The 16,052-nt window shown below is 44.0% G+C and overlaps 1 protein-coding gene across 8 annotated transcripts in view; it reads right to left on the reverse strand.

Annotated features, from left to right (window-relative positions):
* Positions 1–707: 707 nt before the first annotated feature.
* Positions 708–16,052, reverse strand: part of ZHX3 (zinc fingers and homeoboxes 3) — a 138,877-nt gene continuing 123,532 nt past the window's right edge. For 6 of the 8 annotated variants that reach the window (XM_063702418.1, XM_019016990.4, XM_055372979.2 and 3 more), the window contains one exon: positions 708–7,460. In XM_063702418.1, the coding sequence (XP_063558488.1) occupies positions 7,185–7,460 (276 nt within the window). In that variant the 3' untranslated portion in view covers positions 708–7,184. Of the gene's footprint in view, positions 7,461–8,071; positions 8,232–16,052 lie in introns of those variants that run through there. The other 2 variants (XR_010132323.1, XM_063702422.1) reach the window with 1 other exon arrangement.

Consider the following 16,052-nt stretch of genomic DNA (forward strand, 5'->3'; position numbering starts at 1 on the left):
CCTGGCTGGCCGCTCCTGCGAATTCCACCCATAGTATCCCAAGTGAGTCACTGCCTGAGTCTACCCACTACAGCATTCAGCTGATTGGCTTTGCCAGTTGCATGCCAGTTTGGTCTAGCTTCCAAGGACCTGGTTTTTGGGATTCAACACACACAGCTGCTTCCCCATCACATAAGCTGGACTCCTATTCTGGTGTCCAGAATCACTGCCTGGCTCCACTGTAGGTGATTTCATTTCAAAGGACCCTTTTTCCTTCTGTCCCAGGCCTTCAGGGCCACCCCAACAAAATTCAAATGCTTTGGGTCTTAGAAGCTGGGGCTTTAGTCTTTTTCCTCCAGAAGGCCCCTGGGTCCTTATGCATATTCCCTAACCCCCCACACCGCCCCAGCAAATGACAGGCTATGCTTTTCAGCACTCTCACAGGAAACAGAAAAGAACTTGCCAGTGTCCTCTCACCAGATGATACCAGGTTTGACTGTTTGCCTTTGTCTATTTAGCATAATTTCTAAAATATCATAGTTTTCTCATGTAGAAGCCAGTGTGGTGAACTCAGCAATGCAGAAGACAGTGAGCTGGAACTTCTGTGGTGAGCTGAGGGAAACTGCCCCACTCGTCCACTGGAGTTTAAGATCCACAGAAGCGGGCAAGAACAAGTGAAATGTTTTTGGCTTTTTTCCTGACTCCCCCACAAAATAAGTCAGCAGATATGAAATATATTTATGTTTTTATTTAGGAATAATCAAAAGGTTTGAAGTACCATTGAGGCCCATTTCAAATTGTACAAGCAATTTGTCCCTGTTCCCCTCCCTTATCCAAATCCATAGATACAAAATCTAGGAAATGTGCAATTTGCATCTTAGAAATAGCAGCATCCCCACAGGGGACCTCGTGAGGCCTGGAGATTCAGCCCCAAGAGGGCAACCCCACTCCTGCCTCAGCACGACCACAGTCCAAACCGAAGTTAAGTTCCATTTTTTTGTTAAAACGTTTACCCAGGGTAAAGAATTCCCATTCTACCCAAGGCTTAAGTGATAGAGTATGCTGTTGTTTTCTCGGTTTGGTCTCTCACACCTGGCCATGGCAGGAGATGGGACCCTCTTGCAGAGTTTGGCTAAAGTTTCATTGTGCCTCAAAACAAACAAAAACAGGGCAGTTGCCTCTTACTTGTTTAGCACCAAGATGATCACCTTTTCAGCCATCTCTCCTGACAGCAGACTGCTTAACAGTCACTCCCCAGTCTTATTGCCCAGCAGTCCGGCCACAGGGAACAAGGCTTTGTGCCGAAGACCAAAATGCAAATGGGTGCTAGAAAACCAGGAATCAAGACCTTGTCAGGAGGCATCTACAGGCCTTTGGCAACCTCCCTGACGTCCACAAAGGCTGCCCTCAGTAAAACTCAATGAACAATGGCCAGCAGGGGAGAAAGGAAGGTGGGCGTGTTTTCTCTTTAATAACAATTATGGCACAATCTGACCCTCCTAACACTTCTGAACAAAGCAACTGCTCAGAAGCACGGCGGGAACCCTCTACACAGGGGTGACTGCTTCTCCCCTGGCCCCGACCCAGTCTAACAGGGAACAACCGGATTGCTGTGCTGGGTCCCTGCTGAGGAGTAGGCACTGGCGCTTCTCACTCCTGCTGACAATCTCATGTGGGGCTCTGGCCCTGTTTCAAGCAAACTGCAAGAATGAGACCAAACTGTATGGGCAGGAACCAGGGATGAGTGACAAGATCTCCCTAAACAAATTACAGGATTCATAGGTACCATGTAGATTTTTCTTTTAAATGTATTTCTACTCAGGTTTGATTCTTGGGAAAGACCAAGCATTTGTAGCTCTCTGTATTCAGTGACTAAACAACCTGACATTTCACTTTTAACTCCAGTCACATTAATTTTTTTTTTTTTTTTTGAGATGGAGTCTCGCTCTGTCGCCCAGGCTGGAGTGCAGTGGCACGATCTCAGCTCACTGTAACCTCCACCTCCCGGGTTCAAGTGATTCTCCTTCCTCAGCCTCCTGAGTAGCTGGGATTACAGGCGCGCACCACCACGCCCAGCTAATTTTTGTATTTTTATTAGAAACGGGGTTTCACCATGCCAGTCAGGCTGGTCTCGAACTCCTGACCTCAGGTGATCCGCCTCCCTCGGCCTCCCAAAGTGCTGGGATTACAGGTGTGAGCCACTGCGCCCAGCCAAGTCACGTTAATTTTGAATCATCCACTTACGGAAAGGAACAGAAGTTAAAAAGCATTAACCAAGAAAAACTATTCATTAACACAGGTGCTTATGTGTATGTGTGCACGCACACACGAACACACGTTTCAAGCCAGTCTCCTGAAGGAAGAGGCACTAATGGCAGGTAAATGCTCAGGCTCCTCTCAGTACCCTGGGGCTCACCGCCTATCCAAGTGGACAGCAGGGAAGGTGCCTAGAGTCCCCACCAGAGTGGCGGCCTTCCTCCCTTCTCCCTTTGCTCAGCTGCCAGAGCAGCCACGAAAGCCAAATTCTCAGGGCTGTGGAAGCTTGGGACCAGCAACAACAAGCTAGTACCTATATGTTCTTTATCATCCTCAAAGTCCTGCGAACCCAAAGATAGAACTTTCAGAAATTGAGGAAGGGGGTGCTTTCCCCTGTCCTTGTCCATATGGTAACCAGGGTCTGCCTAGTCTCATCCCCAGCCTCTGGGTTCCCTCCCCTGCTCTAGACTTCAGGGCAGTTAGAATGGATGACTCTGCTGGATCTAGAGCTAAATAGAAACTTCTCTGCCATAGAAACTTCTCTGATGAAGGACTGCGTCCCCATTCAAAGAGGTCAGATTTGTGGGCAGGCAAGAGCTCAGGAATGAAGAACCAAAAAGGAGGCTCTCAACCCCTCTCCAAGGCCAGACGCTCTCTGTACTCCCATTAACTTCACAACCAAGTGCAGATGCTCGGTGAATTCAGAGACCACTTGGTTAGCCCTGCCCCACCCCTCCTGGTGTGACCTGGCACTGGGAACACACAGATTGCAGTAGAAACCTGTGGGTTCCATTTGCACTCAGAGCAAACCAAGCAGCACCTTGATTGCCACTTTTCCTCCAGCCACTCTGTCAAAATCAAAACTGGTTGCCTCACCAGCCCTGGTGTGGCATGGCCCAACCATGTCCCTGCCGCCCCATTTAAATGGCCGGAGAAAACTACATGGTGGGTAGATGAGGTTGAAGCCTTGCTTGGGGAAGGGACTTGAGCACAGGAGAAAGGCTTGAGCTCCACAACTCCCCATTTGCTCAGACATTGGAGCTTTTCTGAGATCAAGTGCTCCCCAAACTACATGGGAGTAGCCCCCTGTGGTCTGGGCAGGCTGGCTGAGAGAGGTCTGTGCTCTCAGGTAAAAGGAGAGAAGGAAGCTGGGTCAAGAGACCCTGAAGAGGATGGTCCGTGTCTGGAGTGAGGGGAACTGAGCCCTGCTGGCTACCTGACCTGGGTGGGCTGCTGGCTTTGCCCTGGAAGACTTGACTATGTGGGCCTTCATGTGTCTAGAAGATTTTTCTTCTCCAGCATATAACTACCTTGAGAATGGATGTGATATGTGAAAATTTAAATTTAATACAAAAGCACATCTTCTGCAAATGGTGAGTCAAACTGGTGAAATCTCCCAGGTAAACTCTGAGCAAGAAAAAAGAGAAGATGACTTTAGGAAAATCCTAAACTAGGTTTGGTTTTAAAATTTTCTTCTTGGCTGGCTCTCCTCTCCTGCAAGTTGCCTTTATCCACTTGGGGTGTGATATCTGAACTGAAAAAGCTGCACCAATCTGAGGATATTGGTCCAAAAAGAGACAAGAGACCACGAGGCTCAAGCAGAGAGCATCCACACAGCATCCAACCAGAAAGGCCAGTGTCCTTCCTCCATGAAAGGCAGCCAGGGACAGATGTCCCAGAGCCAGGAGGGGGAGGGAGAGAACACAGGACCTGCCACTAGGCCACTGACTGAGCAGGATAAAACCCACAAGGGCACATCTCAGGCTACAGAATACAGAGATTTCCTGGTGGGATGGCCTCCCAAGGCCAGCTGGAGATGAGACCACTAGTACATGTGTGAGCCCGCAAGGCACTACCCAATGTTCTGTCCAACTTCCTCCTTGTGCTACTAGAGAGCACAGTGTGGAGTCCTTGTGTCAAGGTGCTTTGGTCCACCTGAATAGCCGCCTGTCACTCAGCCAAGAGAAAGGAGCTTTAAGTTGTACAATCACTACCAAACCCCAAGGCCCTGGCAAGCCATCCAACTAGGGCGTTCTTTTTCAGGAACCCAAGATTCTCAAAAATGACACTCCTCCCCTCCCAAAATAAAAAAGCTCCTTTATAGTCAAAAACGAAAACAAGTAATCAAAATATACAAAGCATATGTATCAAATTTAAATTTCCTTTATCAGAATGAGCATCTGGTTTCACCTTTGAGAACTCGATCTACAACCCCATGTAAAAAACAAACGGGTACAAGACATCAGCAACAAAAAAACACTAAAAGATGATTTTACTATCTCTGACGAGTCCAACTGCATACAGAGAAAAGGGATAAGATTAGCCACTTTTTATAGGCTTTTTCTTCAGGACAGACTAACCTCACCCAACTCTCACCTCTGCAGCCCACAAATGCCTTCTACTGAAGGCAACAACACAATTTAACCCTTGGGCAGTGTGCAAAACCACAGTGAGCTGTCCTGTGACAGGGCTACATACCTGGCTGCTGCCATCCCACATCCCCCACTGCCACTGGGCTAGTGTGGGTGTGTCTCTGTGCACGACTGGCTGGATTCAGGGTTTTGCCCCCAAACCCTTGAGTACCTCCTACAATGTCCCTTTAAGCACCTGCGTGATGACTGCCTCCCTCATCATTGCTTTTGATCATCTTCCAAGGATAAGGTCCAGACCATACTCACTCTCATCCAAGAGCAGAGGAAGAAGGATCTGTCCAGACTGCTGGGCTCCTTACATGGGCATTCTTGCCTTTTGTAGTGTAGCCCTGGCTGTTGGGCAGGGCTAACATCTGTAAGAAAAACATACTAGGGCAGGCAGCACTGTACTTTTCCACCTGAAAGATAAGCTAGTGCCCATGGCTGGGTCACTGTAGGTCCTGCATGAACTTGTCCACCAACTGTGTTTTGCTGTTTGGGTTGTAAATTAACTGTGAATACAAGTAACCAAGAAAATCCTCTCCACAGACCAACTCTTCAGCCAGTGCATGCAGGGCTCTGGAGGTGATGCCAGCAGGATCTGGAGGTGAGGCACTGGGTGGTTTCTCAGACACCCAGAGATGGCTTCAGCCTGGGCCGCCCCAGCTGCCTAGTGCACTGGTGTCCCTCCAACACAGGCTACTTCCCCAACACCCATGTGCCACCAAGTTTCTCAACTGCACACGCCAGATGCGCGTTTTATGAGAATGAGTATTTATACTGTATATGTGTGTGTGTATATATATATAAATTAATTTGCATGTATATAAACACTAAAAGGAGAAATTCCAAGTGTCTGTTCTCTGAAGGAAAGCAATCACTCACCATTCTTGGCAATTCCTCAAAGGTTTTTGAGACCAAACATCTTTACTCCCCAAATTAAGAATATAAAAACAGGCTGCAAAACTTGCCAAGTACTCACAAGTCCCTGTTTGAGACAAATAAGATGTGGTCCCTATTGGGACAGGGAGGGCAGAAGATGACACTTTAGAAGAACATGATTTTCGTTTCCAAAGCAAGCCCTCTCCTGGAAGGCAGAAGGGGCCACCGCCATGCTTGTCCTTGGAGCCACATGAGCACGGTGCCCTGCCAGGTCCAGTTCCCTGGGTAGGGGAGAAGGACGGTCCCTAAAACACCACCAGTGCTTCTTGCCCAAAGCCCTTGCCCTCTCTCTGGGGTCTTCTAGCACTGTCACTCTGCCCAGCCCAGGAGGTGTCTGTGCCCACGAAGCCTGGTACTTGTGGTTTGGCACTCTGAGAAGCAGGTGGTTTCTAAGAAATGAGCGGAGCTACAGGTGGACAGGTCTTTAGTTCGCCCCTCTTTACCAGCTACTCTCAGAGCAACCGGTCTTGGGGAAATTGAGGATTTACCATTTAGTACAGCTCTGTAAGCAAGTTTTCTAATTTTCAAAGGCACCATTTCCTGTAATTTTCTCAATTCAAAAAAGGACATGAGGGTTAGGCTAAAGTAGAGTTCTTGTTTCCAAGTTTGGGGATATAAATATAAAACTTTAAAAGCATCCTCACAAGGACCAGTGATGCCCAGCACCCTTGGGCATGCATCCAGCACACCGGCCAGACCCTGGGGTGGGAGCCAGGGGCACTCTGGGTGTTCTGCCAGGGATCTCTGCATGCAAGTCTTTGTGCTAAAGACCACCCTACCTCTGACAATTCCAAGAAGTCAACAAATCCCTCCAGCCTTCACCCTTACTAATGGGCCAGTGTGTTATTCCTTCCCAAACCATAGGAGGCTCTGAAATGAGTGTGGAGAAAGGGCTCTGAAAACTGCAGTGGTCAAAGCTACAGGCTGTGGCTATAGACTTCCACTTACATCCCTACCCCATGTCTTTTTTCCATCTTTCTCTCACTCCAAACACATCTAGATTAAAAAAAAAAAATGCAGGCACATAGGTCAGCACATTAGGCTTAACAACAAATGTTTCTTTAGTTGATCTGATTAACTGAAAAGTTATGGTCCATGATTCAAACTCCCATGAAAAAGCAGAATTACGGTAACAACTAAAGAGAATGGTAAAGCATCCAACACTAATCACATTGCCAGTCCATTTTTTGAACTGAGGGTTACAGCAGGTTCTGCACTGAGTAGCCCACAAGGCAAAGCAAGCCTGACATGAAACGTAGCCGGTCATCACTTAATGCAGCAGAGATCTCTTCAAAGGTACTGCTTCCTTGAGGAACACAAAGGGGGCACAAAGGGGTTCCAGACGTAGCTTTGTGCCTATAACTTCCCTGCCTGACTGTGGAAGGTGAGGGGCACCTGTGACCCAGCAATCCCCAGAGAACAGACACAGGTCATTTTTAGAGATGACGTAACTGACAATGTACTGCTTGGCTAACCAAAGTTTCTACGTAATGACAGTGTTGATAATCTGATGTTTTATTTAACATATAGAGGTGGATGTATATGTTAAAAGCTTGATTCTGTGTCTATGAATATGACTATGAAATCTGAACTATTTTATCCATTGGAAGGTAAAGGAAAGGTCCTACATTGTGGGAGGAAGAACTGATGAGAACCCCATCTTGCTTGCTGCTTGCTTGGTGGTGGGCAGGCCGAGGGTAGCGGCAGGCTCTGGGCTGTCTGCGAGGATTCTGGAAGCTCTCCCAGGTGCCCAGCAGCCGGGCATGGGAACGGCATGTGGCAGCAGAGAGTCGGGCTTGGCTCTTCCACGTGGCAGGCGGTTTCCCAGACTGGCCAGTCCTTCACATTAATCAGATCAAATTCAGTCTGTTTCTGAGAAGAAAACACATGCCTGTCACTCTACGGCAGCTGCCACCACCTGCCCCCCAGGCAGCCTGGTCCTTGCTATACCAGGGTGGCATCACTGGCTTTGAGGACCTCTTAATTCCATGAGCAATGGCCTTCTGCCACCCACTCCCCCACCCTCCAGCCTGAAGGAATGTGGGTTAAGGACACGATGCTGGCTCAACCTTGTAAGGCCATCAGACTCTCTGAGAGACCCCGCTAAACCCTAGGCCTAGCAGCAGGAGCAGTGGTTTGGCCTCTCCAGGCCCACTAAATCCCCCTAGCTCCCCAGGCTTCCGCCACCACCGTCTCTGGAGTCCTGTCCTAAAATGCTTCATCCTGCCCTCTCCTTCCAGGCTCTCCAGAACATACTGTTCCAATATAATAGCAGCTGGGTCTAGTTCTGATATGTATTCTACTGATGTCTTCACTTCATTTGTAACTTGCAACCCTAACATCAAAGTCAAAGTAAGGCTAATATCAGAGAGGTCCATCATCTATGATTCATAAAGAAATGGTCCTTAATTGCATCTGGCTGAGAAAGCCAAGAGAAACCAGCTACAGATAAACAGATTGGCCCTTCCTGTACCCACAGTTACCTGTCTCAGACAGAAGAGAACAATGCCAATGGCATGGCCACCCCCTGCCATTCCTGCTCTGTCCCCCAAAGGACAGCAACATGTCACTTTGTGTTGGATTTAGTAGCTGAGGGGAGCCAATGCTTGTGATTCAAATCCACTCATCACATTTCCATGTTGACTTTAAGAAAAAAACCATGGTAAAATATAAATAACATAAAATTCACCATTACAACAATTTTAAGTGTACAATTCAGTAGCATTAAGTACATTTACAGTGTTATGAAACCATCACTCTATTTCCGCAACTTTTCATCATCCTAAACAGAAATTATATATCCATTAAACAATAACTCCCCATGTCCTCCTCCCCTTAGGCCCTGGTAACCTCTATTTTACCTTCTATCTCTATGCATTTGCCTATTTTAGATACCTCATGTAAGTTGAATGGTACAATATTTGTCTTTTTGTGTCTTGACATTTCACTTAGCAAAAATGTTTTCAAGGTCCATCCATGTTGTAGGATATATCAGAATTTTATTCCTTTTTTGGCTGAATAATATCCTACTGTATGTACACACACATTTTCTTTATTTATCTGGTGGTAAGTACTTGTTTCCGCTTTTTGGCTACTGTGAATAATGCCACTAAGAACACTGATGTACATGCATATGTGAGTCCCTGTTTTCAGTCCTTGGGGCGTATACCTAGGAGTGAAATTGCTGGATCACATGGTAATATTCTATATTCACCTTCTTGAAGAACCACAAAGTCGTTTCCCAAGGAGCTGTACCATTTTATATTCCCACCCGCAATGCACAAGGGATCCAGTTTCTCCACATCCTCCCAACACGTTGTTTTCTCTGGGTGTGTGTTTGTAACAGCCATCTTAAGTGTGAAGTGGTATCACGCTGTGGTTTTGATTTGCATTTCCCTAATGCCAAAGGTTCGTCTTTTCATGTACTTATTGGCCATTTGTATATTTTCCTATGAGAAATGTCTAAATCATTTGCCCATTTTTGAATTGGTTTTGTTGTTCAGTTTTAAGAGTTCTATACATATTCTGAATATAAATCTCTTATCAGATGTATGATTTTCAGTTCTTTTCTCCCATTCTGTGGGTTCTTTCATTCTTTTAACAGTGTTTTTTCAAACACAAAAGTTTTAGATTTTGACGTAATCCAAATTATCTATTATTTTCTTTTGTTGCCTATGCTTTGAGTGTCATACATAAGAAATCATTGCCTGGCCAGATGGGGTGGCTTGCACCTGTAATCTCAGCACTTTGGGAGGTTGGGGAGGAATGCTTGAAGTCAGGAGTTCAAGACCAGCCTGGGCAACATAGCGAGATCCTGTCTACACACACACCCACACACAAAATAGTAATAAAATTAGCCAGGTGTGCACACTTGTAATCCTAGCTACTCAGGAGGCTAAGGTGGGATGATTGCTTGAGCCCAGGAGTTTGAAACTGCAGTAGGTTTGATTGTACCACTGCACTCCAGCAACAGAGCAAGAACCTGTCTCAAAAAAAAAAAAAAAGTAATAATTGCCTAATCAAAAATCTGGAAGGATTCTATTTTCTTCTAAGCATTTTATAGCTTTAGCTTTTTTTAGTTCTTTGATCTATTTTAAGTAAATTTCTGTATATAGTACAAGGTAAGAGTATAATTTCATTCTTTTGCATGTAGATATCCAGTTTCCCAGCACCTTTTGGTGAAAAGACTGTCTATTCCCATTGAATGGTCTTTGCACCCCTGTCAAAAATCAATTGACCATTACGTGGGGATTTCTGGGCTTTTTATTTTATTCCATTGGTTTTGTATGTCTCTCCTTATGCCAGTACCACACTGTTTTGATTACTGTAGCTTTGTAGTACAATTTGAAATCAAGTGAGTGTGACTCCTTCAACTTTGTTCTCAGTTTGTCTATTTGGGGTCCCCTGAGATTCTATATAAACTTTAGGATGGATTATTCTTTTTTAATTGATAGTTTACATATTTATGGGGTACATGTGAATATTTTTTACATGCACAGAATGAGTAATGATCAAGTCAGCATATTGAGGGTATCCATCACCTTAGTATTTATTATTTCTGTGTGTTGGTAATATTTCAAGTCCTCTATTCTAGCTACTTTGAAATATACAATATGTTGTTGCTAACCATAGTCACGCTAGTCTGCTATTTAACATTAGACTTTGTTTCTTCTATCTACTATAAGTCTATAACCATTTACCAACCTCTTTTCATTTCCCCCTTCTACTCTCACACCCTTCCCAACCTGTGCTATCTATCATTCTATTCTCTATCTCCATGAAATCAAGTTTTTTAGCTGCCACATATGAGTAAGAACGTGTATTTGTCTTTCTGTGCCTGGGATATTCCAATGAACATAATGACCTCCAGTTCTATTATTTTTTGTCTTTTTAATAATAGCCATTCTAACTGGGATAAAATGATATCTCATTGTGGTTTTGATTTCTATTTCCCTTTTGATTCGTGATGTTGAGTGTTCTTTAATATACCTATTGGCCATGTGTATGTCTTCTTTTGTGAATTGTCTATTCATGTCTTTTGTCCCCCCACCCACCCCCACCTTTTTTTTTTTTTTTTTGGACACAGGGTCTCGCTCTGTAACCCAGGCTCTGGAATGCAGTGGCACAACCACGGCTCACTGCAGTCTCAACCTCCTGGGCTCAACTGATCCCCCCACTTCAGCCTCCTGAGTAGCTGGGACTATAGGTATGTGCCACTACACCCGACTAATTTTTGTAGAGATGGGGTTTCACCATGTTGCCCAGGCTGGTCTCGAACTCTTGGGCTCAAGTGATCCACCTACCTCGGCCTCCCAAAGTGTTGGGATTATAGGCATTAGCCTCTGTGCCCCACCTTTTGCCCACTTTTTAATATGATTTTTTGTTGAATTTCTTATATATTCTAGATATTAGTCCTTTGTTGGATGAATAGTTTTGCAAATATTTTCTCCCACTCAACATATTGTCTCTGTGCTCTGATTATTTCCTTTGCTATGCAGAAGATTTTTAATATAGTTCCCTTTGTCTATTTTTGTTTTAGTTGTGTTTTTGAGGTCTTAGCCATAAAATCGTTGCTCAGACCAATGTCCTGAAGTGTTCTGCACTAAGTTTTCTTCTAGTAGTTTCATAATTCAAGGTCTTATATTTAAATCTTTAATCTGTCTTAACTTTGGTATATGGTGAGAGATACAGGTCCAGTTTTATTATTTTGCTTATGGATATCGAATTTTCCCAGCATCATTTATTGAAGAGGGTGTCCTTTCCTCATTGCATGCTCTTGGCACCTTTGTTGAAAATCAGCTGGCTGTAAATACGTGGCTTTATTTCTGGGTTCTATTTTCTTTTCCTTTGGTCTGTGGGTCTATTTTTATACCAATACCACGTTGTTTTGGTTACTATAGCCTTGTGATATATTTTGAAGTCAGGTAATGTGATGCCTACAGCTTTGTTCTTTTTGCTTAGGATTGCTTTGACTATTTTAGCTCTTTCGTGGTTCTGTACAAATTTTAGGGTTTTTTTTTTCTACTTCTGTGAAAAAATTACATTGGTATTTTGATAGCAATTGCATTGAATCTGTAGATTGCTTTGGACAGTGTGGTCATTTTAATATTAATTTTTCCAATCCATAAGCATGGGATGTCTTTCCATTTGTGTCCTCTTCAGTTTCTTTCATCAGTGTTTTACAGTTTTCCTTGCAGAGATCTTTCACTTCCTTGATTAAATTTATTCCTAAGTATCTTTTTTTATTTTTGGTAGCTATTGTAAATCAGATTACCTTCTTGATTTCTTTTTCAGCTATTTTATTATTGGTGTATAGAAACTCTGATTTTTGTACGTTAACTTTATATCCTGCCACTGTGCTGAATTTGCTTACCAGCCTTAAGAGTTTTGGTGGAGCCTTTTTGGTTTTTCTAAGTATCAGATCATGTCATCTGCAAAAAGGGACAATTTTTCTCTTTTCCAATTTGGATGCCTTTTCTTTCTCTTGCCTGATTTCTCTGGCTAGAACTTCCAGTACTATGCTGAATAGGAGCGGTGAAAGTGGGCATCCTTGTCATGTTCCAGTTTTCAGAAGAAGGATTTTCAGCTTTTCCCCATTCAGTATGATGTTAGCTGTGGGTTTATTATTTATGGCCTTTACTATCTTCTTTCTATGCAGTTTTCTGAGTGTTTTTTTTTTTATCATGAAGCGATGTTGAATTTTATCAAATGCTTTTTCTGTTTATTGAGATGACCATACGATTTTTGCTCTTCATTCTGTTGATGTGATATATTGCATTAACTGAATGGTGTATGTTAAACCATCCTTGCATTATAATTTTTTGAGACAGAGTTTCGCTCTTGTAGCCCAGGCGGAAGCACAGGGGTGCAATCTCGGCTCACTGCAACCTCTGCTTCCTGGGTTCAAGCAATTCTCCTGCCTCAGCCTCCTGAGTAGCTAGGATTACAGGCATGTGCCACCATGCCTGGCTAATTTTGTATTTTTAGAGATGGGGTTTCACCATGTTGGCCAGGCTGGTCTCAAGCTCCTGACCTCAGGTGATCTGCCCACCTTGGCCTCCCAAAGTGCTGGAATTACAGGCATGAGCCACCATGCCCAGCCAAGGATTATTGATATGTGAGGTTTTGTTATTGTTATACTGTTGTTTTCTAGTTGTTTTATATATTTTTTTCCTTTTTCTTTTGTTTGGCATTATACTCTGGTAGTTTTCTGTACTGGTAGCATTTGAGTCTTTTCCTCATCTGTGTGTTTGCTTTGCCAGTGAGTTTTATACTTTTGTGTGTTTTACATAGTGTTAAATGTCATGCTTTCACTTCCATGTTTAGGACTCCTGTGAGCATTTCTTGTAGGGCTAGTCTAGTGGTGATCAATTCTCTCAGCTTTTGCTTGTCTTGGAAATACTTTATTTCTCCTTCATTTATGAAGGATAATTTTGCTAGACATAGTATCCTTGGCTTACTTTTTTTCCCCTTCAGCCCTGTCAACATATCATCTCATTTTCTCCTGATCTGTAAGGTTTCTGCTGAAATCCACTGTTAGTCTGATGGGGCTTCCTTTATAGTTGCTTACACACATTTCTCTTGCTGTCCTTAGAATTATCTGACTTTAGAGAGTTTGACTATAATGTGCCATAGAGAATACCTTTTTGCACTGTATCCGTTTAGAGGCTATCAGGGCCTCCTATATCTAGATGTCTAAATCTCTTGTGAGATTTGGGAAGTTTTCACCTATTATTTCATTAAATAGGTTTTCTCACTCTTTCATTTTCTCTTAACCCTCTGGGATCCCAATAATTTAGATATGTAGTTGCTTTATTGTGTCCTATATGTCACAAAGGCTTTGCTCATTTTGTATTCTTTTTTATTTCTGAGTTATGTCAAAAGACCTGTGTTCTAGCTCTAAGACTTTTTTTTCTGCTTGATCTAATATATTGCTGAAGCTTTCAATTGTATTCTGTACTTTGTTTCATGAAGTCTTCTATTCCAGCATTTGCTTATGACATATATCTCTTTGATAAAATTATCATTCATTTCCCAAATTGTTTTTCTTTTTCACATTCTCTTACATCTCATTGAGCTTCCTTACACTCAATAATTTGAATTCTTTTTCTGGGATTTTGTGAGTTTATTTTTTATTGGAATCTATTGCAGGAAATTTATTGTGTTCCTTTTGAGGTGTCGTATTTCCTTGCTTTTTCATGTTTGTGTCCTTATGTTGATATCTGCACATCTGGTATAACAGTTGTTTCTTCTAATTTTTTGCTTTTGCATTTGTAAGGGAGGACTTTTTCCTAGACGTATCTATGGTGTTGTTTGGGTAGGACACTTTGGCTTTGATTCTTGGTATGTGCAGTAGTGTAGTCTCTGTATGATTTCTTTGGCTATAAATAGCATCAGTGGTATCTGTGATTTCCTCAGTGGCTGAGTAGTTACTAGTGGAAGCTATGGTAAAATTTTGCTAAGGACTGGAATGCCAGGTGGGCCATTCTCCAGGCACCAGTGGTAGCAGCAGTGGACAGAGCATGCCTGTCTTTGGACCTCAGAGGAGCATACAATGGCACCAGTGTTAGTGGGTTCAAGCAGGCTGATTCTTGGGCTTTCAGGTGGCTTACTCAGATGTCAGTAGTGGCAGCAGTTCCCAGGCATGTGATCAGGTTCTCAGGCCCCTGGGCAGCTGGCACGGCATGGGAGATGGCAGTGACAGTGTTGAAATGACCCTCTGGGTCCCAAGTGATATGTGCTTGTGTTGGCAGTGGCTGCAACAGGCTGGGCGGCCCATTCTGCAGGCCCACAAGTGGTACATACAGGTAGTAGTGGCCAGGTGGGTAAGCCCCAACCTCAGGTACCCAAGAGGAGTATTCAAGTGCCAATGGTGGTGGACTAGGCTGGACAATCCCCCAGCCCCTAGACTGTGTGCTCTGGCCAGGGAGGTGGTGGTGTAAAGCCAGGCTGGGCAGTCTCATCCTCGGGCTCCCTATGATGTGTGCAGGTGCCAACCAAGGTGGGCAGGTGCAGGGCAATCCCTAGGCCACCTACAGAATGCTTGGATAGGGAGTGGCAGTGCTGTACTACTACCTTCCATTGGAGAGCACAGGGTTGCTGGCCAGTGGGGAATGCATGTGCCACTCACACCTCACTCAGCTCCAGTGGTACTGGTGCCTCAGCCCCTGCTATGGTAGCTGGCACCATAGTTGTACCTCAGCCACAACAACAGGAGCACATGCCTTGTAGTGCTTCAGCCCCAGCTGCAGTAACTCAGTCACTTATGCCTCAGCTCTGGGGAAAACAGTCTGCAGTTCTCTTACACCTCAGCCCTGGCACCCAGGGACTCCAGGACAGTGTACAGTCTTTTGGGGGCTGGGCTTTAAATGGCATCTTGCTGTAGCTGTTTTGTTCTCAGGAAGTGTAGGGGACCCAGTGCGAGCTCCGTTCTGGAGCAGTGCCATTGAACAATCTCCTGGCACCTCCTATGTTAAGTTTCAGGGACTGCAAGGGCTGAGGAGCTCTCCCGTGGCTAGAACTGCAGAATCCTTTCATGGTGGAAATGTGGACCACTGAGGGTCTCTCACTTACCTTTTCCCCATGCTGGGGGGTCTCTCTCAGTTCCCAGCCAATCCCAGCTGAACAGGCTGCCTTGCTTCTTTTTCCTTCCTTACTTTGTTTCCTGTCTCTTTTCTGTGAATTCCAGTGTTCTGTCTTGGATAATCTATTCAAAGTGTGATTATCTACTCTCTATTTTTGTTTTTAATGGAAGAGGCAAGTATAAAATGCCTCTAGTCAGCCATTTTGGTTGGGTCTTCCTGGATTTTCTTATTTCTGTAAAAATGCGACTATGCTTTTGATAGATTTTACATTGACTCTGTAGTTTGCTTTGGGTCGCGTCTATATCTTAATAATATCAATCAATGAACATGGGATATCTTTCTATTTATTTAGGTTATCTTTGATGTTTTTCAGCAACATTTTGTTGTTTTCAAGATATACTTCTTTGGCCTCCTTGGTTAAATTTATTCCTAAGCACTTTTTCTTTTTGATGCCCTTGTAAATGATACCATTTTAAACATTTTTCTTTTCAGATTGTTCATTGCAAGTGTATAAAAATACGACCAATTTTTTTAGACAGATAGGGTCTCACTATGTTGCCCAGGCTGGCCTCCTTGAATTCCTGCCTCAGCCTCCCAAGTAGTGGGACTACAGTTATGTCACTGTGCCCAGCTAAATACAAATGATTTTTTTTGTGTTTTTATATCCTGCAGCTTTGCCAAGTTCATTTATTAGCTCTTAACTATTTGTGTGTGTGTGTGGATTCAAGTTTTTTTGTTGTTGTTGTTTTTGTTTTTTTTGAGAAGGAGTCTCGCTCTGTCACCAGGCTGGAGTGCAGTGGCATGATCTCGGCTCACTGCAAGCTCTGCCCGCCAGGCTCAAGTGATTCTCCTGCTTCAGCCCTAACCCTGAGACTAAAGG

The sequence above is a fragment of the Gorilla gorilla genome, chromosome 21 (assembly GCF_029281585.2).
Source record: "Gorilla gorilla gorilla isolate KB3781 chromosome 21, NHGRI_mGorGor1-v2.1_pri, whole genome shotgun sequence".
NCBI classification, from domain to species: Eukaryota; Metazoa; Chordata; class Mammalia; order Primates; family Hominidae; genus Gorilla; species Gorilla gorilla.